This window comes from Aptenodytes forsteri, unplaced genomic scaffold, assembly GCF_000699145.1.
Source record: "Aptenodytes forsteri isolate BGI_AS27 unplaced genomic scaffold, ASM69914v1 Scaffold404, whole genome shotgun sequence".
NCBI classification, from domain to species: domain Eukaryota; kingdom Metazoa; phylum Chordata; class Aves; order Sphenisciformes; family Spheniscidae; genus Aptenodytes; species Aptenodytes forsteri.
This window is the reverse complement of record NW_008795629.1, coordinates 5,152,617-5,178,283: the sequence shown is the minus strand read 5'-3', so window position 1 is coordinate 5,178,283 and position 25,667 is coordinate 5,152,617. Positions and strand designations below refer to the sequence as shown.

The following is a 25,667-nucleotide window of genomic DNA, read 5'->3' as shown; positions in this document are numbered from 1 at the left end:
GTGGGGCGGGCCGACCGGCGAGTCGCGGGCCGCCTTTTGGCCCCGCTTCTCGCTCATCTTTTCCGGCCCTTCGCAGGGAATGGTACGGGCGGGGAGACCTGCGGGGTGCAGGGCGCTGGCGTGGTGTCTGCTCGCCCGAGGGGCTGCCTCTGCTAGGCTTAGGGGCGTGGGGAGCTGGTGGGAGAGAGTCGGCAAAGTTATAGTGAAGGGTCTCCATGTTTGCCTCCTGATGAGTAGTAACGGGTCCTGACGGTAGTTGGGGTTTTCTGTGGCAGAGCTGTGTCTAGTACGAACTGCTTGAGTTTGTTCTAAAAAGGTATTTTCTTGCTTCTGCTTAAAAGTGTGTGCCTAAGATGCCTGTGGTGGGCTCTGGGCATGCAAAGTAGTAGTAGTTGGGGTTGTCAAGCGTAGATTTCCCAACGCTGATGGCCCTTGTACCAGGGGGGAGTTTAGAAGTGGGGACTACTGGGGTTTGGTATGAAACCTCTCAGCTGCGAGAGGCAAGACTCACTTTCTTTGCTCTTTTTCTTTATCAGATTGAAAGATGATGATAGTGGAGACCATGACCAGAACGAGGAGAATAACACACAGAAAGACAGTGAGAAGGAAAAGAATGATCGAGAGAAACCACAGAGTACTACCAAGAGGAAGGTACGGTGCTGGCACCTGCATTCCGTCGCTGGGGCACGATGTGGGAGTGTCTTCAGTTCAGGGATAAGGAAAACGTGTCTTGGTGGGCTGTGGTTGCTTAATGCGCTGTTACTGTTGTAATGAAGACAGAGGGGCTATGTTAGCATTTGGATAATTTTGTGTGGGTTTTGGAGGTATATAATCTGAGGGGTGAATGTTCCCTTTACAAACGCAGCAAGTGCTCTGCCAGGCTTTTGAATGGAAATGAGAAATAAAGCTTTATTTTCCCAAAAATACTTTTTGGAAGAGCGTGTAGGGGAAGGACTGATCAACAGGGGAGTAGTGGCTTGCGGTTGGTTTACCAGGCTGTGTTTGTGCTACTGTTGAAATAACTCTTAAGAGGGGGTCTTTGTGAGTGCGGTGTAGCCTCGTTAAGAAGGCATATATCCATCCTGGATTTTTTTATCTTGTGCTTAGGAAAGCCGTTCTGTCTAAAGTAATGCAGTCCTTATAAACTTGCCATATACAAAAGCGGAGTAGAGGTTTAAACCCTAGTTACTCCTGTAACTATATCAAGTGATACAAGATGAGGGCTTTTTGGGGATTTTTTCCTGTCAGTTTTGACTCTTGGGTAATGAGTCCTCGTTAGCCTCTTTTATGCTCATTAGAAATCTTTTTAATCAGAAATGGATGTTTTGGAAATTGAAAAATGATCACTGCCTACTGCTAACGATGGGTTCTGCCAAAGCTGACATAACGAGTTTTAAGACAGACTAATCCTCCCAGAGTGTTAGGGTGTTGGTTGCTTAAGGGAGTTGGTGTCACCAAAGAGTTATAATTGCTTTTGAATCATGTTTTACTATAAATGGGTTTTGTTCTTCCCAGAGGAGGAGAGTGTCTTTTTTTTTTTTCTTAATTTTAAAAAGTTGAAACTCTTGCATTGCCCTTTTTAGTTTGTCTGTCTTTTTTCCTTTGAAATAGGAACAGTTAAGGACTAAATGAAAGTTTAGTAATACTGCCTCTAATAGTTATGAGGGTTGCTTTTTTGGTGACTCTGTCTTGAGCTTCTGCACTGCAAATTTCTAATATTCTTTGAAGTAGTCAGCTGCTGTTAGCCTAATGGTCCATTTCAGACAATTAACAGAAATAGTATTTTTCTGTAAAAATGAGGATCAGTTGTTTGTTTTATAGTCTGTGAGGGCAGGAACATGTGGACTTCTGATGCTGTGAATGTAATTCTTCCCATTTCCCCCTTTAGAGGAGTGTATAAGGAGTAAGCAAGCTTTTCTGTCCTGCAGGCTGTTGTCCCAGGGCCAGCTGAGCACCCCTTGCAGTATAATTACACCTTCTGGTACTCCAGACGAACACCCGGGAGGCCTACCAGCTCGCAGAGTTATGAACAGAACATCAAACAGATTGGCACCTTTGCCTCCGTGAGTATATCCCTGTTGTCCTTGTGTCACTTGGGCATGGCGTGGTCATCGTGGCTGGCTTACTCCCTGTGTGCTAGGTGTATGCACATGCAGGCTGTGCTCTTGTCAGGAACAGAGGAGAGTGAGTGATTTGCCATGACTTACATACGAGTTCTTCAATTGCCTACAGCAGGTGACATGTCTTAAGCAGTTCTCCTCTGCCCTGTGCTAGGCATCTGTGCCTGCAGTAACGGTGGTAGCTGGAATAATAATAGAAAATGAAAAGAACTCCCATGTAGCTTAAATCCGCTAGCTGCGGCAGAACTTGACAGGTAAGCAAGAGAAGAAAGGAACAGCTTTTCTGGATGCAGTGTAGGTGTGAAGCAAAGACTGTACAGTCCCCCACACACATTTCCCCCCCTGTCCGTATTTCCACCTCAAAGACTGTGTTTGGAACAAGCATCTGGCGTGCTGTATATACAAGCTGCTGGTGGCCTGTTGTCTGTCTGGAAGTGATGACTGAGGTGCAGTTTGGTGTTGCAGTGAAGTTCATTAAAAGGCAAACTGCTCTCCCTTTCCCCTTCCACTCTTTGTGGTTGTTTATTCCTGGAATAAATTGAGCGTATCCTGGAAAGGCAGTGTTGGGTTGTTGCATGGCACTGGCAGTGTAAAACCATCATTAAGATCCCAAGATACATAAGCAAAACGTGTCTCCGTTGTAGAGGCACCACATACAATACCATTCTCAAGGCTAGGAAGTCTGTTGGCTGCTTTCTTTTTTTTTTTTTTTAATCTAGTAGTTTGTCCAGATTTTCCAGGGTCCCTTGCAAATGTTAATTTTGCCCACCAGTAAATCTCTATCTCCTGTAATGTGAGAATTTGTAAAAACACCCCTTTATCCCTTCTGGAGGCTGCAAAAATATGCCTGTCCAAGCAGCTGGTTTGTGTTATTGCATCCATACAGGATAAGAGTGGGAAGAATAGCTCTAAGCCTATCATCATGGGTAGTTACTGCTCCTATTCCCCTGTGTGAGCAAGTACTTCTAGTTCAGTGAATGAAAAATGTGGCTACTGCTTGATGATCTGGCAGTAACTTCAGTCTGTTAAATCAGTGTAGACTTAACATTGATTTTTAGCTCCTTAGAGGAAAAACTTCACACGTTCTGTTGTCTGCTGCAAAGAATCTGTGGGTGCTATTGTAGGTTGGAAGTGCTAGAGTTCAGTTAGGATGGAGAGAGACTGGCCAGCAGATCTGATAATGTGTTTGGTTCAAAATTCTGTTTAAGGAGGAGGAAGAACAAGCTTCAGAAAGAATTGTCTGAGCCTAAGTCTGGGTTCAGATTTATTCTTTGCTTTTCAGTAGAAAACTCTGAAAGGTTTTAAGTGCGAACCACTAGAGGGCATATTCACTCGGTGTAAGAATGTAATTTCCACACTGCATTTGGATGTGTCTGACAAAAATAGATTGCTTCTGACCCCACCTCAGTCTTGGTTCATAATTTTATTGGCTATAAAAGCAAATTCCTGCTTGGATGGCAGAGGTCGGAGATTGGAGCAGAATTCCAAGTGCTGACCAAGTCATTAAGGTCTCTGATAAAGTACTTGGGACGGTGTCTGACCCCTTCAGCTTCACTGCTGGTCTGCTTAATAGCTATTGTCTTGCTGAGTAGAGTCCTCTTAAAATACGGAAATCAGTATAATCTCTTCCAGTGCCTTGTTTTGTTTTAAAGATCCAGCCTCTTTAAAATCCTTTCTTATCCAGAGAATCTCAAAGGATAAATATATTATTTTGAAGAATTAGAAAAGATAATTCCTTTGCCTTCCGGCCAGATTATCTGAAGTAGACACAGGGGTGCCAGAATGGAAACTGGTCAAAGTGAAGTGGTCCAAGTGTACCATGGCAGATTGTAAAAGGAAATAAGAGGTATTTAAATAAAAGCTCTGAATGGTGCCTTAAGATCTTAAACCAGCACCAGAATGTGTCTTTTATCTTAAAACCTGGATACAGTAAAATTAAATACAAAAAATGTCTCATTTGGAGGCTCCTGCAGTCTCCACGATTGCAGAGAGCAGTGGTTAATGCAGGGCTAATGTGTATAGTGTAGAGAGACTTGGCTGTAGCTGATGCACTTGACACATATCCACTGATTGAAAGTTTGGGCAGTAGGATTTACAAGATATGTTTGGAACTGTTCTCCAGAGCAGCAGTTGTCTTAGCACAGATTTCTTCAGAGAAACACTAAGTGACTTTGGAGGCACCTGTTGAATATTTCAAGTGGTCATCTGGTAACGGAGCCAGTCAGAAACAGGCACCCAAGCTCTGATCCTACCGCTGCCTTCTGGGTATCCTAATCAACACCCTTGTGACGAGAAAGTAGAATAGAAATGGGGAAGGTGGCTCTGGCCAGCTGGTGTAGAAAGGGAAGCCTGTTTCTGTAGGAATCTTGGCTGTGAACAGTTTGAGCAGCCTCGGTGTGTGGTTCATGTCATTGCAGGTGGAGCAGTTCTGGCGGTTTTACAGTCACATGGTACGTCCTGGGGACCTGACAGGCCATAGTGACTTCCATCTTTTCAAAGAGGGGATCAAACCCATGTGGGAGGTGAGTTGGAGCTCTCATTTCTGCCTTGATATTTTCCCAGAGTATTCTGGAGGGAACTTCTACAGTGAAGGGACTCTTGTCGTTAAATGGCACTTCAGACTTCTCTTGCGTGCAGTCTTTCTTCTGGGTTTCCTGTAAACTTGTCCTCAGGACTCTGTCCCATGTAACCTAGCAGTCCTGTGACCTGCTGGGAGAGGAAAGGGAAGATGCAGGGAGCTGCTAGCTGCACTCCCCCAAAGGTTACAGAACTGCCTTTGCCTGTGGGTCCAGAGGATCTCTGGGCAATGTTGCCTGGAGCCCAACGAAGCGGGGACCCCAACTAAGCTCTGTGCCTCCTGATGTAGATGCTTGCCCCTTATTATAGCTTTGTCCAGTGACAGCAGTGTGGGGCTTTCCTCTAGAAGGGCTGGACCTATGTAAGTGGAATTCAGCAAAGCTTATAAGAAACCAACCCTCCTTTTTCAGACAAGGAAGGAAGAGGTGCATGTGGTTAAAAGCCTACAGCTGTATGTAGAGCCGGAGATGGAAAGAAGATTTAGCCCTTCATTTGCTTTTTTTGTTTCATGGCACTTAGTTTGCTACTGTTCATTCCTATCCAAATCTGTTAAAAAAGAAAAAAAAAATCTTTGCCCAGCAAATCATTCTTCCAGTTCCTGGCCTGCTTCCAGCAATGACCAATACTGTTCGCAATATGAGGATTTTATGTGTTGCTCTGAAGTACCTAATTATGCTGCTTGGTCCTGAGAAATTTATATGTGACCCTAGTTGGCCATTATTTTAAGCAAGGTGTTTTATAGCCAGTTACTGCAAATACAATTTATATAAAATGTTTAACCCTCTTTGGACTCCTAGTGAGCTAGCTGCTTTGATAATGTGTCAGCCGGAGAGTCCACAAGTTAATGATACCAGCATTTCTATAAAGCATTTCCCTGTAGCCATTTTAAGATGGAGCTGGAGAGATTTGTTTTTTTACTTCTGGCCCCACTCCCTTCTTGTATTTATAGAAGAGGACCTGGGATCTTGCTGCTGGCCTTCCCTTTGCTGCTTGCTTTGTAGGGCTTTGTTTATGCTCCTTTCTCTTCCAAACTAATCCTTACTTACTGTCATTCTTGTAGGCACATATATGCATGTATGTAGCTCTGATCTTTTTCTGGATCCATCTGTGCCTTTTCTAGGTAAAGTCAGAAGCACTAAGCATAATGTTCCCTGGTGATTTACTGGGCTGCAGATCATTATTATTCTGGTAAAGGGAAATCAAATGCTTGACTGAACTGAAGCTTGTTTAACCTGAAAGAAAACTAACAATAACCGTAAAACACACAATACAGCATCTGCCTCCCAATCACTGTTCTCTTTCTAGCCTTGAACCTGCTTAAACCACCTTTGAAATATTTTGAGCAATACCATTTTCTCTTCTGACCCCCATTAGCCATTGTAGAAAGTTTGAGGAGTTAAACCTAACTCCCTGCTTAAAGGCTGAAGCCTAGAAGGCTTAATTCTTAGAGTGTGATGTTCACAACTTGGAAAACAAGGACGCTTAATCAGAAAGTAGTTTGCCTCTCATGGGAGTATGCCACATTCCTAGAACTTGTGTTGATTTGGATTCTTCACCTTGCACGTGGCTGCTGTCATGCTTTGAGGTTTCTCCGGATCTGATGCCTTGCTCTTTCAGTACAGGCTTTAGCTCATACCTGAAAAGTGGCAATCTGGTGAATGCTGCTGTTCGCTGGTACTTCCATGTTTGCTCAGGATTGCTCGTTAGCACTTGCTGTCTCTGAGAGCACACAAATGTTTAGTTTTATCTGAGCCCTAAAGAAGCTTTAAGGCTAAAATAAAGTTAACTTCATTTCATTAGGAAGGGTTGGGCTGCCTTGCCTAGCATCTTTAAGGTGTGTCCCAGCTTGGCAGAGGGGATTGCTGGTCATTTGGCCAGGGATGTCCTGTGTTGTGCAGTCCCATCTGAGTTATCCTTTGTTCTTCTCTGTTTCTGTCCTAGACCTGTCTTTCCTTTCCCTTCCTAACTGCCACCTCTTTGACTTGTTCCTACTTCTCTTTCTTTGGCTTTGGATGGAATTTGTTCCCCTCTCACCTTGTAAGATTTCCCAGCTACAGTGTTGTACAAGAGAATGCCACAGCGTTCTGTACAGAGGAGGAGCTGCTGTTTGACATAGGTGTGCGTTCGGTGAAGCAGGGGAGTCTGTAGCAGTTTTCAGTTCTTTTTCAGGTGCAACATATGGAATCACAATATTGAGGTGACAGACTGGGTGCTTAGCATAAATTTCTTCTTTACTCTCTCCCCTCATTTTTGGTTATTTCCCTGGGTCACCGCAGTCTGGAACAAACATCCAGCTGTATGATGTGTGATAATGTCAGTGGTTCCTAGAGGAAGGACTGGTCCTTTCTGTGTTAACCCAACTTGTGAGCCCATTCCTGGAAATGTGGAAGGAAAGTGTTTTTCAACTTTTCGCTTGCGTTTAAACATCACTTCGCAAACTCTTTCCCTGCCTTCCATGTTCTGTGATGAGGTATTTTTCCTGTTTTACAAGCAGAAGTACATATACAGGGGATTAGACAAAAGGGGAATCAGTCTCGGGTTTAGAAATAGTTTTAGGGTCCTTGCCTCTGGTTCTGTGTATAGATTGGTAGGCTGGTGTTAGTCTTTGCTAGTGGGATCAAAACACTAGAGCTCAAGTCTTCAGTGCATAGAGCTTCATCTGGAATGCTGAGAGTCATTGTTTCAAATACTTTGTATTCAAAGTGGTATACTTCTGTCTCTGCTTGTATGGGGGAGAAGTGAAATGCTTTTGCTTGAAAATACCTCCATTCTGTCCCTTGCCCCACCCAATCAATATCTGCTCCTGTCTGTGGCTCTGTGGTCTTGTGGGAAGCAGAAAAATAGCTAGAAGAAAACAAATCGATTTCTTGCCCCTCTTCCTAGGATGATGCCAACAAAAATGGTGGTAAATGGATTATCCGTCTGCGAAAGGGCTTAGCGTCACGATGCTGGGAGAATCTCATTCTGGCAATGTTGGGAGAACAGTTTATGGTGGGGGAAGAAATCTGTGGGGCAGTCGTCTCAGTCCGATTCCAGGTAAGCGCTTCTGAGAACTGGCATGTACTTCCATTTGGCAGGGCTACAAAAAGTACCATCTGCTTACCCCTCACATGCTATTCTGTAGGAGGATATTATCTCGATATGGAACAAGACAGCCAGCGACCAGGCCACAACAGCCCGGATACGCGATACGTTACGAAGAGTGCTCAACCTACCTCCCAACACCATCATGGAATATAAAACACACACCGATAGCATCAAGTACGTGTGGTGGCAGGGGGAGGGCCTGCTGCTGGTTGCATGCGTGCTTGAGCAATTTAATGCAGATCACAAGAATTGAGAGAAGTGCTCGTGTGCGTTGGGGCTGTTCACTGCGAACAGTAATACAAACAGCAGCAATTGTTGCCAGTGCGCTTTGAAAGCCAAATATCTGTGTCGTTATTGTGCTGTTGTTAGGGACATTTGGTTCTAATAGTAAAACCTTTTTTTTTTTTTTTGAAGTGTATAGTCCAGGGCTTTGTTAGCAATCCACCCAGCCTGTCACTTGGGAGATGGGCAGCCCAGTGTGGGACTGTGGCTTGATGTATTCAAAGACAAGATTGCAGTGGCGGGGGGGGCGAGATCATTTGAATAAATAGAGATTCTGGGGAATAAAGTGCGGAAGCTAACGGGGATTTATAGTGCCATTAGACTTATAAATGGTCTTGGGAAAGTGCTGTGTGAATTTACAGTGCTGTACAAATGATTTCTAATCATAATAAACGTCGTATATTAAGTCTTCCAGGCCCTGGTGACAGAGGCTCTTTAACAAGACTAGAAGATCATGGTATACAGAGAGGACAGCTGTATTTTTAAATAAACCTATTATAGCTTACCATACCAGGCCATTCAGGGTGACTTTTATTTCCCACAAAGTGACGAAAAATTGCATATGTAGGTATTAGTTAGAGGTGAATAATGTAATTTTTTTTCTTTTTTTCTTAAGCATATTATAAACCAATACACTGATTAGGTCATATTGGTTAAATTAACGCTTGAAAAGGTGTGCCTGGAAGAAGTGGTGAAACAAATTAATAAGGCATTGATAGAGCAGTGAGCTTTCTAATCTAGCCCATAATCAGGGTGCAGGTACCTTTCATAACTTCCTTTCATTATGCTAGCTTGTCCTTTCCACATAATCACCCTGTCATCAGTGTGCTGTCAAATAGTTTGGTGAGATCAATCCTGTTTTTAGCAGAGAGCTGGCTTCCAGTTGTGGCCAATTGTGAGTGTGGGTCACTAGCAATAATACAGAGGTCTCATTTAAACTGCCTGTAGGCATGTAGGTTCCATGTGGCCCTCCCTCCTGTGTGCGTGGGAAAGAGAAGGGAAGGAGAAATTATTATTATTAAACTGAATCTTTTCCAGGCAGCTTTGGTTTCTGAAAGTTCCCACTTCTGTTGAAATCTCGTATTCATGATTTTGCCAGTAACATTTCTCATGCACTTTTTGCCAGGAGAGGGCACTATCGACTCTGTCCATGTTATGAGTTAGCAAAGTGCTCATGTGGACACGTAACAGGATATTTTACTCCTGTTCAGCAGTAGCAGACTGCAGACTGTGTTGAGGCGGCTTTGCGGTGAGAGAAGGGAGGTGTTTGACTTCTCTCAGTCTCTGTAGGGAAAGCTGTGTCCTGAGCCAATTGTCCAAAGCTGTGGTGGTGGTTCACGTAGCAAGTTTAGAATGGAAATGATGTGGCCTTTCCCTTATAAGCTGTCACCGCCAGCACTTCCTAGGACAGAGAATGCTGCTATAGCAATGTTCTTGCCCTGGCACATGGCAGTCCTTGAGTGGTGGCGCATCCAATATCGTGGTCTTATTTCCCTACAACAGTGTAACATGCCATGCTTGCTGCCCTCTCTTCCTGCAAAGCATCAAAGTTTCATTTTGTGCTGCTGACGTATGGTGCAAAATGAGCTTGTCCAAGAATAACAGGTGTTTGAGGAATCAAGTTTAGTAGCTCAGATTACAGCTGGGAGCAATTCTTAAATAGGAGAGGACTGGCTTGTCTCCCACTTACTCTTCTGTGGGTAGGAGGGATAGCCAGGAGTTGGTTTGATGGTGTCCTAGTGAGGTAGATCTAAGCAATTAACCTTCCGCCATGTAGGGGATCATGAGAGCTCTTCTTTCCATTGCCTCGCTTGAGCTGCAGCAGTCTGATTGCAGCGCTGTCCAACATCTGCTTCTAGTGGCACTGGTGTAAATTCAGAGCAGAACTGCTTGTCAGGGGAGTTTCTGTGTAGTGATGCGCGGACCGACTTCTTGTGCCTTTCTTGGCTGGTACCAGCAGGCAGCAAGCAGCAGCAGCTGCAGAGAGGTGACAGTGCCTGCTTTGTTGACAGAGAAGAGCAGGACAGCCCCAGCCTTCAGTCTGACTCTGTTTGGCTATGCTTCATATCATTAAGGTTCTCTCACTAATGAAGAATCTCTTGTGTAACTAGTTCTATCCTCCATAAAGTCTGGCTCCTTTTCCTCGCCCATCTATCAAGCCCTGTTGAAATACTGTCCGTCATGAATAAACTCCACTTATGCTGTGCATGTACCATGTGATTTATGACTCGGGAGGGCTTTCTAGCCAGCACTCTATATTCACACTCTGGCTGTGTTTTATGAAAGGCTCTAATGGAAGAGCCGTGCTGTAGGCTTTGTCAGGGCTGCTTTTCTAGGGGGGCTTGTGGCATTTTTCATTTGTATGGGCTGCATCTCTCCACTAGAGCTCTGCTCATGTGCAGGGTTTGATTGGCATTGATTGTGCTTCAGGGAAGGGAGCACGCTTAGCAAGAAAAGAACAGGCGTTTCTCAAAACCTTGACTTTTAGGTAGTGAATTGACCTGGATTAGCTTTTGACAAACTGTAAATGAACGCTTCTGTAGAAATTGCTAGCATGCCCCTCACTGTGGAACCTGAGCCCTGTGTTTCGGGTTTTATATATGCCTTTTGTGATGATGCATTTCATATTAACTCATTTTTAGACACCATTTTTCATGAGTTGTCAGTGAGGCTGCAGCCCCCTTTGTTTCAGAAAGCGGTGGTGCTGCCAAGCTGTGTTTGAAAAGTATCTGTTGCTTCACAGCTATTCGAAGGAGCTCTTCTGCATTCTGTCCTTTCTGCTCACAGTGGTGGGGCTTGTGCCTTTAGCTAGATAAGCAGATCTTTCATTGCAATTTTCCTGTGTTTGTCCTTTCTCTTGCTTGTGATATTGACAAGCTGCCTAAATCCCAGCGAGTGGAAGGGTCAGCCCAGTCTGTATTAATTTCCAATCTTGCTAGAAGAGCTAGAGCAATCTCTTGGACTCTGCTTAATTCCAGGGGATTTATAGTACCTTAGATGTTACAGTGCTGAGCACCTGAAAAGAACATATGTGACATTTTGTGGGCTACCTTGTTTCACTAGCTGGAGAGAAATCGCTTCTCTTTGTTCTCTCGGAGGTGGACCGAGAGAGGTGCACTCGGATATAGTGAACCACTTAACAACGCTGATGAGCAGAACCTGTTAACCTTGGAGGTGACATGGTCCAGCAGTGACAGTGGGTTATGGACAGTGGCACTCCCTGTGGCTTGGAATTTAAAAAAAAAAAATAATGACCTCTTACTTTTGCTGCCTTAGGAGGTGCACAGTGCTTTTTTTGAAAGCAGAATATTGCTAGGCACAGCCTGGTCATGTCTCAATGAAGCCACTGAAAATACTGAGGTATCTGTAGTGGGTGAACTGCAGTTGGGAGAGGGGTAGAGGGGAAGTGATCACTGTAAAGTTTGATTTTTGAGCATTGCAGTGTGAAGTGCTTTGCTGTCTTGCATACACCTTGGCCCTGCCTGGGGTTATCAGCCTTTCTTTTCCGCACTGATAACTGTGTGGTCAGTGACCATCTCCTGCGTTGAAAGCTCTCACCTGCAGTACCATCCAGGAATCCCAGGCAAATTCAACAACATTGCTTCCTATGCCAGGAGAAACCAGACCTGTGGCCATACAGCAGGCTGCCACTGAGCAGGCTGGTCTGGAAATATTTTGGTCACTGTGTGACTTTATGGATCATCCTGTCAGCTCTAAAGCAAGGCTGCTTTTTCTGGAAACAAAGCTTCAGTTATTTGTAAGTGCCTGCTGCAGTGAGAGCTGAGCAGGGTATAAAGCTATCCTTTCCTTTCAAAGTCACCACTGATAACTAATGGGATGGCTCGAGTAAATGAGAAGAATAGTTGATCTTAATAGGGCTGGCACTGGGTTCATTTCACTGCAGGCAGTTGGAGGAAATGGCCTCAGACTATATTTTAGCTAGGAAACAAGCAAATATCCTGTGGAGGGAATAAGCGTATGCACTTTAAGAAGACTGCAGGGGCAAGATTCTCAGGACAAAAAAGTGAGGAAGAGAAATCCCCATGGAAGTGGCAGGTGTTGGGCAAGAAGATCAGTGTTTGTGAGACAGTAAGCTGGTGGTGGAGTGCTTGTGAGAAGTCTCCCTTGGTGTTACATCAGAGTTCAGCTAATTCTGTAACTCTGTTACGTTTTTATAGCATTGGTCTCCATTTGCTTGCTAATTTCCAAGACCTTAGGAGAACTCCTCAATGCTGCTGTTGTGTCATCTTTGCCTTTGACTGTATCTTAAATGGTGTGGGCAGGGTTAACCTTGTCTAAAGTTAGATGGTTTGCAAATGGGACCCATACACACTGTCTGATGCCTGTCAGTGGAAGGCAGGTTGCCTTGGGTCTTGCCAGCTCTAGAGATCTGCGTTGTTTCACCCTCACTCCTTCAAGTCTGAGAGCAGGAATAAAAGCTAGAGGACAGCGGTGAGGTTCCAGATCTGATAGCTGTCCTCTTCTCCTGAGTCTCTGCAATACTGGCTTAATTCATTTATCACTCCATTCTCCAATTCCGGTAATATTTCCAGGTGCTGCAAGTCTAAGAGCACTTCCGTAGACCTGTGCTTTGAAATGATGTTCAAAGATTCATTGATTTGTTCCCTGTCACCGTAGTATGCTTTATTCAGAAGTATCCGTGACTTTGTAAAAGGCTTCCTTATCTTGGTGGCCTGTCTCTTACCAAAGAAGTGACTATAACCTATTTATTTCATGTTTCTTTTCAAGGAGGTCCGTTCAGATGTGTGCATTTCAAAGTCACGATGGCTTCCCTGTTTGCCTTTGCTACAGATACTGCCAGATATGTGAAAGAATTATTTCTGGCTAGAAGAATATCCTAGATTTTTTAAAGCTATTAGTTTTCAGACCTGTCACAAAGTTCTTGACTGGCTTTGAACAAATCCCAAACACTCTGATAGAACATGGGGAGCACGCAGGAAGAGGCTGTGCTGCTCTGAACACCGTACCTGCAGAGAGTAGTGAGTGATCAGTGTGCTGGGAGGTTGCACGCAGGCTGGTGGAAGGGACAGACCTTGGTGACTGTTGTGAGGGTAGCATGCACTATGAGCTCTCTGTCTCCTTTTTTAGCTGTGGAAGGAGATGGTAAGGAGGCAGGGCTGCACAGGAAAATACTGAAGGGGAACTGCTAGGACTTACAGATTGAGGGTGGTTGGAGAAAACAGCTAGTGCTGCTTGCACAATGATGATTTGGAAAGTCCCTTGAAGTGGCTGTGGCTGCTCTTCCTCTTTTTGCTGGAGTTTCCGATAGCGGCTCCTTTTTGCATTTTTTTCCCCAACTTACTTGATGGGGATAAAGGGAGCCCTGCCTGGGTCCTGACCCTGGGCAGTGGGGGAGAAGGTGGGAAGTTTCAACAGTTGTGGGTCAGGAATGAGTGTGAAAGAACAGCTCTGGCTGGCTTTATTTAGCCTGCTAATGTTTCCATTTCCCATCTGTTCAACGGGAATAACCTAAGTGTTGGGGATCAATTCACTGAGTATCTGATCGCTGTGCAGACAGTATAGCAATAAGGTACTAAAAATGTCTATACATAAAAATAACCTCTTAGACTCTCTGGCACTGTGCCTTTGGCACGTCACAGGTCGTAAAGATTCTGCCAGACAAAATTAACTGGCAGCCTTGTTCGGTACGAAATGGAGAGCAGTTTGCTCCGCTAGCGTAGTTTAGGTACATTAGGGCAGACACATCCTGGTGGATTTTTTCAGTCAAGTCAGCACATAGTTGGAGTAATTAGTACTATAATATGTATGAGGATCTTGGCTTAAAAATTCTTGGCTGGAAGAGCTTTTTCTCTATGTCTGTGAGAAGGACTTGGCAGCTGAAGGACTATGTGCATGATGTTATTGGGATGTTGGAACAGGGAACTCCTTGGTTTGAAAGGGGTAATAAATTATCGGTTATGTTGACAAATAATCTGCCCTTGTGTCCCTTCTGCAGAGAACAGAAGTTACGAGTTTGGGGAGAACTGTGGGAGAGGAAAGAGGGAAGATGTGATTATGGGTGATGGAAATCTGGTAGAAATACAAGGCATGGGAGGTTGGAGGGAAGACGTGAAGGTAGAGACTTTAACAAGGCTGGAGATGTGCATAGCTTTCCAACCTGTATTCAGCAGCTAAGAGGACTTCGGATCCAGAGTTTCTCTTCCCCCTAACTTTCTTCTGGAGGGAGGCAGTTGTACCCACAGTGTCTAGTACCATGTGCTGACTGGGTGACATAGGCAGTTTTCCTTTCTCTGGAAGATTTCTTGGTCTTGTGGCCTTGAAGGGTGCCGTGGCTGGGGAGACTTGGGGGAAAGTTCCCATTTAGGGACTTCTGTGCTGCTGCCTTGCTTAGAAAGAGCCACTTGTGGGTTTCTCTCCTCCAAGCAGCATACTGCTGTACGTCAAGCTGAACTGCAGATCTGACCTGGTGTACTAATGCACCACAGCTATGTCCTGCGTGCTGTCCTGTTGCATCTACAGCACCCTTTGCTCTCTTTCTCCCTCACATTTCCTTTAGCTTCAAGGGCTCATGTCTGAGGGTCAGCTAGAGATACCATGTAGCTTTGGGACTCCCATGGATAACTGTTACTTGTCCATCCTAGTCAAGATCAGGAGGATTTTGAGCTACCATGGATGGAGGGAAACTGAGGAGAAAACCTAGCCAGCCATAGATAAGGACTCTCTTAGACCAGCTGAGCACCTTGGTAGTTCACAGGAGCCTGTGCCTTGGGGGGCTATGGAGATTCAGTTGCTTCTTGGAAGTTTTGTCAAAGCAGTTTTGAACTGGGAAGAACTGGAGTGTTTTGCCACTCACCAGGCTTGTACTGAAGGTGCTGAAGTCGGTGATCTTCAGGATTTCACCTTCAGCACTTTCAAAAGACGAATTTGCTGTCCTGTGGTCTGGGAAGGCAGTGTCACAAATTCCAAGCTGTACACCACAGCGACAAGCTTCTTGCTTATGTCCTCTTTGCTGGGTTCCCAGCAAGACTGCCTGTATGTGGTGTACAGTCTTGCAGAGTGCATGTGACAGGCACTCTGCCAGTATACTCTGTGTTTATTTGGGCTATGACTTTGCTGGGAAAGAGCATATGACACCTGAGCTGCTTTTGCAAATGTTGGTTGGGAGCTTGACTCTGTGAGGCTCAGGTAAGAGCCAGGCTGGGGGTCTGTTTTTGGCACAGATGCTGACTAATACAGGATTTCCATTTCTGGATTCTCCTGTTGTGTTGCAGTGGCCTGATAAGGCAATGCAGAAAACAAGATGTGAGGTAGCTGCTAAGTACCAGCAACAAAATCTGCAGGGCGGTCTGGGTTTATGACTGACCTGGGTTCCCTTTAAGGTCCCTGCAGCTCCATGGGATTCTCTGGGTTCAGTAAATGGCTTGGCATGTGCTGTAAGCACCAGCACTGTTTTGCTGGGCATGGAGAACTATGAGGTTCTTTGGTGTCTCTGATCCCAGAAGATAATAGTCATGCTCACATTAACCTCCGCATCTTTTCCCTGAGAGGGCTTTCAGTATGCTGCCTTTGTAAAACAGACAGCAATTTTTCAGTCTGCTAGCTTCGTCCGTCAGTAACATTCTCCACCAGGGAATGCAGCGTTAGGCCTGTCCCTCTAACTTATCTGAAAACATTTTCATTTCAAATAGCTGTAATGTTTTACTGGGTCGTCTTTAACAATGCAGGTTTACAATAGGAAATGAGACTTTCTAATAACAATTGGATTCTGCCACCTGATCGAAGAATGTCGTAATAACTAAGCCATGTGACATTAAAAGAAGCCCCTTTTGGGGGGATTACTACATACACAGGTATGTGGTGAAGCATGAGGCCAGTAACTGGCTGAGTTTAACCAGCCAAGGAACGTGATAATCCTCCAGAAAGATGTAACATCGGCTATTTTATTAGCAATAGGAAATGGATATTCCATTTGTGACTGGGAAGGTCGTACCTGTCTCTGGGTATTAATGTGGCTATATCACCAGCAGGCAGTGGGAACGCTTCATGTCTGTGCAGAACGTTAAAGCTGCCTCGTGCTGTCAGATGTTTGGCTGGGTTTTAAGGATGCTTCTATCCACTAGGGCTATCAGAGAATATTGCCTTGCTCTCTGAAGACAAATGCCTTTCAAACGCCATTGAATGTTTCTGCTCTCGTTAAAAGTTAAGAAGCCTTTGATCTGAAGTGCTGTTTTTTTTTGTTTTTTTGTTTCATTTTTTTTTTTCCCTCTGGCTTGCCAGGGCCTGGGAGGAGTTTCATGGCCTGGTGAACAGCAGTGGCCGCTGATCGAACGCTCCCCCTCCCTCTGTCACACCCAGGGTAGGGCCTCATCTTTCTTCCTATGTGACTTCATGGCATACCTCTCAGCTTCCAACCCTCTTGCTGTGGGCTGGCATGTTCTCTTGCCTTATGGGCCTGGTGGTGGGCCCATTCTGCTACTGGCTCTTTCCCAAAGGTCAAAATGATTTTTTAAATTTTTTTTTTGACCAAAGACACCAACATTCACTGTGGTCTTCATTCACGCAGCATTTTCTGTTGTGATGCTGTGTGCTATTTTGCTAACGTGTCCTTCCTCTGTGCAAGGCACTTGTATCACAGACCTGGTCCCAGGAGGCTGAGAGGTATGTCTTCAGCTTGGATCTGTTGCCCAGGGTTAACTGTAAGCAGATATGGAGTGGTAAATGAATGCTAAGCACATCCATGTGATGGACACTGAGAGAGGCGCCTGGAGCTTGGCATACGTGCCTTTGCTCTTGACAGTGGGCTGGAGCAGAATAAATTAGTCTGTCAATAAAAGCTTGTTCAGGAAGGAAACACAGTATCTACTGTATTTAGAAATAATAATGCTGTGGCTAATGAGATGAAACCACCTGCTACTTCTGGTAGTGGCAACCGACCATGTGCAGAGAAAATAGCCAAGGTGAGCTCAGGGCTGTTGTGAGCCTCGCAGCTCAGATTGTTTTTCCCCTCCAGTGCCCACTTCCCTGATGGCAGGCCCTTTCCTTAAAAAGGGCTAGCAGGAGCCCTGGCGATGAGAGTTGTGTTTGGTTGTAGCCAAGTGGGATTGCTGCATTGCCGAGTGCCAGAGCAGAGGAACCCGCTGGAAGGAAGCGTTACATCGCTCAGTTCCCACCCCATGGTGGCATGTAGCTGCTCCAACACAGCCGAGCTCCGAGGGGCCACTGGGGATCCCAAAAACTCCCTCCACAGCTTTGGGCAAACAGTGTTCTCATAGCTTGCTCTGAAGTCATGGGTGAAAATAATATCTATCTTTCCTCACAGATTTGGCTTTTTGGAAGGATCAATGGTTACAAAATATTACACAGACACCTAGTAGTGTTGTTATTGTTAGATGACATTCAAGTGACCTTCCAGAAGAGGAAACCAGCTCACTTCATGAAATACCAGTCTCAGAAGGCAGTAAATGTGCCAAGTGTATAGGAAAACAGTGACAGAGCTGATTTAGCTCTCAACTGTATTGGGTTACCTATGCTGAGCAGGGAGAGTAGTGATGAGCAGAGGGCCTGGGGCACCCCGATAAAGGCGAAAGGAGGGGAAATGTAGAAACCTGTCCGAGAAAGAGCTAACCAAAGTGTGGCGTCCTCCTGAGGTAGATGGCACAGGTGAAAGTACAGTATGGGATAGAAAGCCAAACCATTGTTGTAAATTAACCGGAATCCAGTTAATGAATCCTGAATCGTGTTCCCAAACAGCAGCACAGCCTGCTTTGCTGGCAAGTGCAAAGGTGAACCCCAGTCTTCTGCAGATGGCCTCCAGCATGGTTTTTGCTGTGATATCATAGCAGAGTAACTTGTTTAACTCTCTAAAGAGTGTTTTTTACTTCTTTCTACTCCTCCAGCTCTCCAGCCTGCCTCCGGGAGGTGTTCCAGCATGCACTGTGCTGTGATGTTACAGCTACCGTGCAGCTCTTAGCAGCACACAATGCTAGCTCAAGGGTTTAAGCAGGATTTTACAGTCCTGCAGAGCACCTTGCTTCTGAAGCTGCTGCCTTTGCTCTTCAACGCAGCTCTGCCGATTTGGTGTGATACGTGCTGGGGCATCCCTAGGTGTTTGGTTTGGGCAACTTACTGCTCTGTCCCTGTTACGGGAAGGGCTGCCAAACCTATCCTCTCAAAATAATTGTAATCTCATTTATTTCCATTTGAGTTTAAAAAAAACACACCACATTTCTATTAATGTGTAAATATGCTTTGCCTATTGCTGCTGCTCACAGGCTAGCAGTAAGCATTAACGCAGGTTTCTGTAACCTGCCCCATCTTCAAGTGCTGCCATGTGCCGCAAGACTATACAAATGAAGGTTGTGGACCAGCAGTCCTTTCTTTGTCAGTAGCCCCTCCGACTCACGTGGCTGTACTCATGTGAGTAAAAGCTGCTGAAGAAACTCTTCTATTTCAACTAGAGGGAAACATCCATTTCAGATTAGATACTGTTTTAAGGTAGGAGAGACCAGAGAGCTAAATGTGCTGACAGCATGACAAAAGGAACCTAAATACGAGGGACAGAGGCAGGAGAAGGTTGGACTGACGGTATATTTGTGCTCCAAGCAGAATCCCTGAGGATAAATGTTTGGGAAGGAAGAGATGTTGCAAGTTGTTTAAACACCAGAGTCTATCAGGGAGGTTTCCAGAGTCTATCATATGCTTTGCTCACAGAAGAGGACACTTTTTTTTTCTTCCTGATGAACGGAGATGAACCAGGATCTCCCTGTGTTCCAGGTGTTCTGGAGCAGCAGGTTGACTTATGTGAAAAGTCTCTAGTTAGAAAGCAGATCTGCTTAGGAGGTTTAATGAGCATTGATTTGAGTGACATACTGGGATGGTAACACTGGTAGCCGTGGTGGGTGGAATGGGGGGTGCTGTGATCTGAAGGAATGCACACCTTTAACCTCTTTGTTCCCTCTGTTTTCCAGGGATAATTCAAGCTTTCGAAACACAAAAATCACATTGTGAGAACAAGAGTTGGCACTAAGCTCCTCTCTCCGTGTTGAAAGCACTGAGAGGTCTCCACCAGTGCCCTCCGACCTCTGAAGGGACTCATGGGCCACTCTCTCGCACTCCTCCTTGGAGGAAGGATCCATCTGAAGCCCTCCAGCAGCGGTGACAATAGAGGCTGATTTTGTCATACACAAACTTTTTTTTAGCAGTGGGGCGGGAGGCCAACCTTTCAATTAGCAGCGTGCCCTTGGGGCCGCATCTTGCAGCACTTTCCTCTCTTTCTCTACATGGCATGCAGGATCTCTGGGATTCTGCCTCAACATCAGAGCCTTTTGCTGAGGGATACCAGTATTATAAATCTCTCTGCAGCTGGGAGGAGCTTCCCAGTTGAGAGTCAGCCCTATGGTTTTCAAATGCCCCCTTTCAGCTCTGCCAATAAATTATTGGGTCTCTTTGTTTCTTTCAGTCTCTCTTTTTTTGGCTCTGTCTAAAAATTGGTGGGATGGTGTTTCTCTAGGCTGTGGTAAGGTCCGAGGCCTGCTTCTGCCAGCTCCATAAAGCGTCCTCCCCTGAGCTGCCCACCTACATGAAGCAGCAAAGCACTCCAAGTGCCAGTGGGCGGCCAAACTTTACCATATTTGTAGAGTTACATGGGCAGAGGAGTTAGAGATGTAACATCTTGCTTAAAAAAATGAGATGCTTGCTTTGTCTTTGCCCTTCTTCATACTCCCTGGTTAGCAGTGCCTTGCACCCAGCCCTATTTGTTGGGGAGAGGGACGCAAGCTTCCCTTACACCAAACACCTCTTTGTCCTAGTTTCACTTAGTTGCCTTGACTCTGGCTGTCTCGGTGGAGAGCCAGCAGTGCTGCCCTGTGTTGCATCCATGGAAAGGCTGAATGCAGGGCCATGCGTGCTTCTGGGGTGCACTGAGGTTTGCAAGTCTCCGGCCATCTGGGAAACTGGACCTCCAGTGGGTGTAGCAGAAGAGGGTGATGGACCAGGCTGCCGCTTATAGCTGCATGAAAGCTGTGACCAGAAGAGGGGCTGCGAGTGACTCCCTGTCTCCTGTCCTCTGGGGTGAGGCTAGACTGATGGGTTGTTGCCTGGAAAGCCAGCATGGCTGCAATTCGGATGCCACGGAAACAACAGGAGCTAATTTTTTCCTCTGATTCTGCTTGACTACAACACTAATTGTACTCATTAACAGCTCCAGCCTTTTCCCCTTTTCCTTGGGGAATCACACAATTGCCTTTCGTTTTTAATAGAGCTTTTGCATTGGGCCCAGGAGGGGAGACTGCAGCCAGAGATGGGGCACATCTCCTGCCCTACGTGCTCTGTGCAATCCCCCAGGAGAAGGGGCTGCTTGGGCCAATTTGGTCACGACCGCAGAACTAGCGGCCCATGTCTGGGACAATTATCGGCCTTGGGGACTGGGAGACCTTCAGCCTCATTACTCCAATTGCAAATTCCTGTGTTATTATTGAAGTCTAGACTGAAAGCAGCCAGGATCGGCAGAGAAAACAGTTTAAAATATTCAGTCTTCTGAAGGGTTTGTTTTCTGCATTGAGGGTGTCAGTCCTAGGCTGTCTCTAGAAACATTCAGCGCACTGACAGCGATGACTAACTGCTCCCTGTGGTCAGGCAGTTTGTGCCTGCTGGCACCTCGCTGGGCAGGGAGCAGGGCAGTTCCTCGGGCTGTGGTGGCATCCCTCTCTGTGTTTCTCGAGACCCCACGGTTCTATTCCTGCTCTTGCCGCTTGTTTGTCACTAGCTCTCAACCAAATGCTCTTTTCCAGGAGCAGTTTGTTTTCCCCGCTGCGATCAGGTACTAGTATGGCTGCTACTTAAAATTCCTTTTAAATACGACTCTCCCCTGCTGCTCTCCAGTATTTGTTAGGGGGGATTTAGTTGTAATTACGTTTTGGCAATCTAAGCAAAAATAGCCTTGCAAGGCAAGGCTGAAATACTAGCTGCAGGCTCCTTTTATCCACAGCGCATTTAGCTTCTTGCAGATGACATCACTTAGGGCTTTAGTCCTGTTGTTGTGCCCAGCTGCGCGTCGTGTCCACCTCTGCTATTTCATGTACTTGCCCGCTTCTCGCCTCTGATGCCCCGCATCTAAGCTGGTGCTGATGAGTGCAGGCTTGCTATTAAGTCTGAAAATGCTGCAGTCCTGCTGTGTTCGCCCTTAAATACGCTTTGTGAGTGAGCTGTGGAAGAGCCCTTCCCTGGGAGACTGTTCCTCTCCTCCCGTCTGCCACCATGGTTGAGATTTGGAGGAATTCAGCACTGGTTCCTCTTGCTCAGCCTTGAAGGGAGCGAGCTGGCTGAGGTGTGGAGTTTGTCCTCTTTAAGGGTACAATTTTTCCTGAGGTCAGAAGAAAAGCAGTGTTGATCAGTGCCAAGCGCCAGGTTTGGTGCCTCTTATGGCTTGGGGAGGGATGGAGCCAGACTGTGTTTTGAGCAGGGCTGTTGGGTTGTGGTCTACTGTGTCCTGCTAATAAGAGTGGTGAAAAGAGAGCCATGGGGTTGTTTGGGAGGGGAGGGAGCCTCTGTCATGCTCTAGAAAAAGGTTTCAGTTTCTCTTCATTCAGGAAGCAAGCCTGGAGCCATGGGAGCCCCAAATCTGCGGTGAGTCATGACCTTCTCTGCTCTTCTCATCCTGAAGGCTTTGTCCACCCTTAAACTTCCTCAGATGCCTGCATAGTGGCCTTTGGGGAAACCGGCAGGGCTTTGAACCCCTTTGAGCCCTGGAGTCCAGCCCCAGGGCTCTTCTTTCTGAAGGGGATGTTGGGCTGTGGTGGGCTCATAGGCCCTGGGTGTCTCTGGCTATGGCTGGTCAAGCGGGGGCTGATGGCTGGGCAGGGCTGGGCTTGGCTGGAGGGCTCAGGGAGTGGTGGGGGCATTGCGCTGGGTGTCTCAGAGCTGGAGCTAAGGAGGAAATCTGCTTCCCAGCCCGCAGAGAGAAAGGAGTCCCCGTTTTTGGAGGGGAGCAGTTGGGGGGTGCTTGGAGGATGATGTTGCCCCATCTTAGTGCTTCTTGATGCAACATGGGCACATGGGGCTAATGCTGGGCTAGGGGGGGCTTTTCCTCTCTCACTGCACTCCCCCCAGCACCCTGCTAGCTCTGGATAGAGTGACCTGCAAGGTGTTCCCCCACCAGATCCTGCAAGACACATCTGCTGCCCGAGACCTGTGGCATCCTGGCTACTGCTTTTGTTTTTGTCCTTGTCTCTGGTGTGGTGATAAACCCCAGGGACCTCTGGAGGGCAGGTAAAACCACTGCTTGGGGATGGTGGAGAATGTGTTCTCAGTCATGTGCTTCTGGCAGGCTGGAAGACCTCATCCCTTTCCAGTTGTGCTGTATGGACAAGCCGGGGACTGAGCTTACCTGGAAGAAGCAGCAGCTCTGCGGAGTGGGAAAAAGTGGGTGACAGTACCTGGCCCTGTTCAGAGCGCCCTTGCCCTGGAGGCTGGCGGCAGGGCAACAGGGACCCAGGAATCAATGGGAAATGGCCAGGCAAAGACAGACTGGAGCTCATTAATTCTGCACCTTCTCGGGGAGGGAGAGCCCAGGGCCAGGGGACATGGCTGGTGCTATGGTTTGGGCAGCTTACGGCAGCTCCTGGCTCTCGCAGGGCTGGGAACGCTTGGCCAGGGCAGCCTGTCCCTTCAGCCACTGTGGGGCTGGGGAGAGGATGTCGCCGTGGGGTGGCTGTGGGGGGATAGGAGTGCTGTGCAGTGCTGTCACTCACCAGCAGGTGCCCCAGGGCCTGGTCACCTCACCCAGATCATGACCACAGGGCTTGCCCCCATGGAAGGTGACCCAGGCAGGGGGGACAGGAGGCAGCACCCAGCCAGGGCACTGGGTGCTTGGTGAGCTCCTCTGGGCACCCCTGCCTGCGTTGGTGGGCACCATCCCTGTCTGCTTCAAGGTGCCAGCCTGGAGCGCCGGATCCACCTGGTCTCGGTGCTGTGGGCATCATGCACCTCCCGGGGATGGGGCAGGAAAAGCCACTTTGCAGGGAGCACCGGCAGGCTGGCACAGCTGGAGGGTGGCTCTGGGCCATGACCAGGCTGCAGGCGTCCAAAAGGTGATGTCTCAGCTGCTGGGTGTTTGCCTCCCTCCTCCATCCGTGCCCACAGTGCCCTCACCTCTGGCAGGCAGTGCCAGGAGCCAGTTGCGGGCAGTAACCAGCTGGTTTTCTCCCAGCAGCAGCAGAGGCAGCCGGTGCTGGGACAGTGAGGCTGATGGAGACACAGCATGTCCTGGAGACGGGTGCAGGTGGCGTGAGCTGGACCACAGAGGAGCAGACGCTGCCCGCCACCGTTCCCAAGCTGACCTCCCACATCTCCCCCGCCAGCAGGGACAAAGCCGCGGGCGCCCTAGAGGTCAGTGAGGGGCGTGGGGGGGATGCAGCATTGCTGGGATGGGGGGAAGGGGCTGTGCTTGACAGAGATGATCCTGTGGGGCAAGGAGGGCCAGCGGGGGAGGGAGTCATGTAATGATGCTCGTAGCAGGGTGGGTGCCAAGGGGCACCCATCCCTGAGGGGGTTTGGGAGCCTGGTGGCCCAGGGTCTTCCCACCCCAAAATGCTTGCTAGGGAGCAGGGACAGCAATTCAGCTGCCCCCAAGAGCCATGGCCGGGGCATAAATGGAGGCAGGAATTACGTGCCCCTAATCCCATCCATGGCTCCATTGCTGCCGTGGGATGGGGGCCTGTATCAGTGATTCCTGCCCCGTTGCCACCATGGCAAGGGATGCCAGGGGGCCCCATTTGCCCTGGGCTTGAAGCTGTGAATTTGCAATGGGGTAACATGGCTCTTGCTGCCAGTGCTGGTGCATGGCCCATGAGAGGCCTGACTCAGCTCCAGTTCCCCCTCATCTCGTCTCTCAGCACCCTTGTGGGGTGCTGGGACAGGACTGTGTGGCTTAGAGGTCTGTGGCCAGCCTGCATGGGTGGCACATCCAGCCTGGATGAGGGGTAACCCCATCAGTGGGCATGCAGCAATGGTGCCACAGAGGCTCGCGAGACTGCCACAGGCTTTACTTCCAATGTTCAGCACAGCATGACCACCCCCATTCCCCATCACCACCACTGCTGGGGGGTGGCAGAGCCCTGCTACCCGCAGTCCTCCTCCAGCGCTGTGCTTGGCACCAGGAGCTGCTGTGCCCGCAGGGATCTCAGCCAGGCAGGCTGGTTTGGGGGCACCCAGCCCCTGGCTCCAGCGGTCCCGGCAGCAGGAAGGCTGGTGGGTGCCTGCGGGCATCACTGCGGCAGGTACTGCTTGGGGTCCCCGGGGAAGGGCAGGGCAGGCGCCTGGTTGAAGTGAGCCATGAGGAAGATGCCAACAGTGCCACACACGAAGAGGGAGGCCATGATGATGAAGCAGACACGGTCGATCACCCGTCCCACCAGGATCCATTCTTCACTCTCCTGCCGGTGGCATGAGGAGGGGGGTGAGGGCTGCCCCGCTGCCCCCCATGCAGGTCCCTCTCCTCCCTGTCCCTGACTCACACTGCTGAAGTCGTTCTGCTCCCGTGTGGCATTGGCGATGTGGTTGCAGGCATCCACGCAGGCGCGGATCTCAGGACCTGCCTCCTCCAGGCTCTGGCAGAAGTCCTGGGCACTGCCGCTCTCCAGGCCACGTCCTATGGGCAGCGGAGCCAGCACAGCGGGCACCAGTGAGTGCCCGGCCACCTGGCACATTGCCCAGCCTTGTGGGGAGGTGCCAACCCCCCGGGGCGCTCACCAATCTTCTCCAGCACGGTTTTCATCAGCCCGTCCCTCTCCTTCTGCTTCTCGAAGAGCAGCTCAGTCCGGGCTTTCCAGAGCATGTACTCGTCGGCTTTCACCATGAGCCCCAGGGAGCTGCGTCTCCGGGCAGCTCGCGGTGGCCCTGGTGTCTCCTCTGGCATGTGCATGCCCAGGTAGTGGGGCAGGAGGTGCAGGCACACCTGGGCACAGCGTCACCCACAGGGACCTGACCCCCCCACCACCACCCAGGGCACCCAAATGGTGCGATTGGGTCCCTTTGCATTGCCTGGAGCATCCCTGTGGGGTACCCTTGTGCCACCGGGATGCTGGGTGTGTTGGCACCTGCTGCTCACCAGTGTTTGGAGGGGTTTGGTGGCACAGTGTGGTCCCTTGGGGACATCTGGGGGGGTCCCTCTTTGTGCCAGGATTTGCACTCAGATGAAGGCATGCCCAGCACCCTGCTCTGCGAGGGACATGACCTCGGTCCCCAAATACCCACCCCATTCCCCATGTATAAGGGGTAGGGGGATGACGGCAGGTACCTGGCGCACTCTCTGGGACATGGAGTGAGTGTTGGGCGTTCTCAGTGAGATGTTGAGGACGATGACAGCATTCACCACGATCACCACCGTCACCACCATGAGGAAGGTCAGGTACCTGGGGGAAGGGGGCATGGGGCCTCACGTGGGGCTGCTGGGTCACAGGCTATGGGCATGTAAGGTCCTTCTCAGTGCCCTCCTGGGCTGGAAACTGGGGATCGCAGTGGGACACGGGCACATGGTAGCCCTGTGCCAACCCCACCTGGGCTGGGGGTTATTTCTGCGCCAAGGTCTTGTCCCTGGGCACTGGCTGCTGCACAGCACCCGGC

The 25,667-nt window shown here is 48.4% G+C and overlaps 2 protein-coding genes across 4 annotated transcripts in view; one reads left to right on the top strand and one right to left on the bottom strand.

Moving 5' to 3' along the window:
- Window positions 1–19,500, top strand: part of EIF4E2 (eukaryotic translation initiation factor 4E family member 2) — a 19,843-nt gene extending 343 nt beyond the window's left edge. Inside the window, exons 2-8 of one of the 2 annotated variants that reach the window (XM_009282391.2) lie at window positions 537–651; window positions 1,929–2,063; window positions 4,538–4,642; window positions 7,581–7,733; window positions 7,822–7,958; window positions 16,326–16,404; window positions 19,016–19,500. In XM_009282391.2, coding sequence (XP_009280666.1) covers window positions 537–651; window positions 1,929–2,063; window positions 4,538–4,642; window positions 7,581–7,733; window positions 7,822–7,958; window positions 16,326–16,371 — 691 coding nt within the window. In that variant the 3' untranslated portion in view covers window positions 16,372–16,404; window positions 19,016–19,500. The remainder of the gene's footprint in view (window positions 1–536; window positions 652–1,928; window positions 2,064–4,537; window positions 4,643–7,580; window positions 7,734–7,821; window positions 7,959–16,325; window positions 16,405–19,015) is intronic. The other variant, XM_009282392.2, reaches the window with a different exon arrangement.
- A 4,569-nt stretch (window positions 19,501–24,069) lies between these two features.
- CHRNG (cholinergic receptor nicotinic gamma subunit) overlaps window positions 24,070–25,667 on the bottom strand; it is a 5,448-nt gene continuing 3,850 nt past the window's right edge. For both annotated transcript variants that reach the window (XM_009282390.2, XM_019472879.1), the window contains 4 exons: window positions 25,342–25,456; window positions 24,795–24,999; window positions 24,560–24,693; window positions 24,070–24,478 (listed from right to left, as the gene is read on the bottom strand). In XM_009282390.2, the coding sequence (XP_009280665.1) occupies window positions 24,311–24,478; window positions 24,560–24,693; window positions 24,795–24,999; window positions 25,342–25,456 (622 nt within the window). In that variant the 3' untranslated portion in view covers window positions 24,070–24,310. The remainder of the gene's footprint in view (window positions 24,479–24,559; window positions 24,694–24,794; window positions 25,000–25,341; window positions 25,457–25,667) is intronic.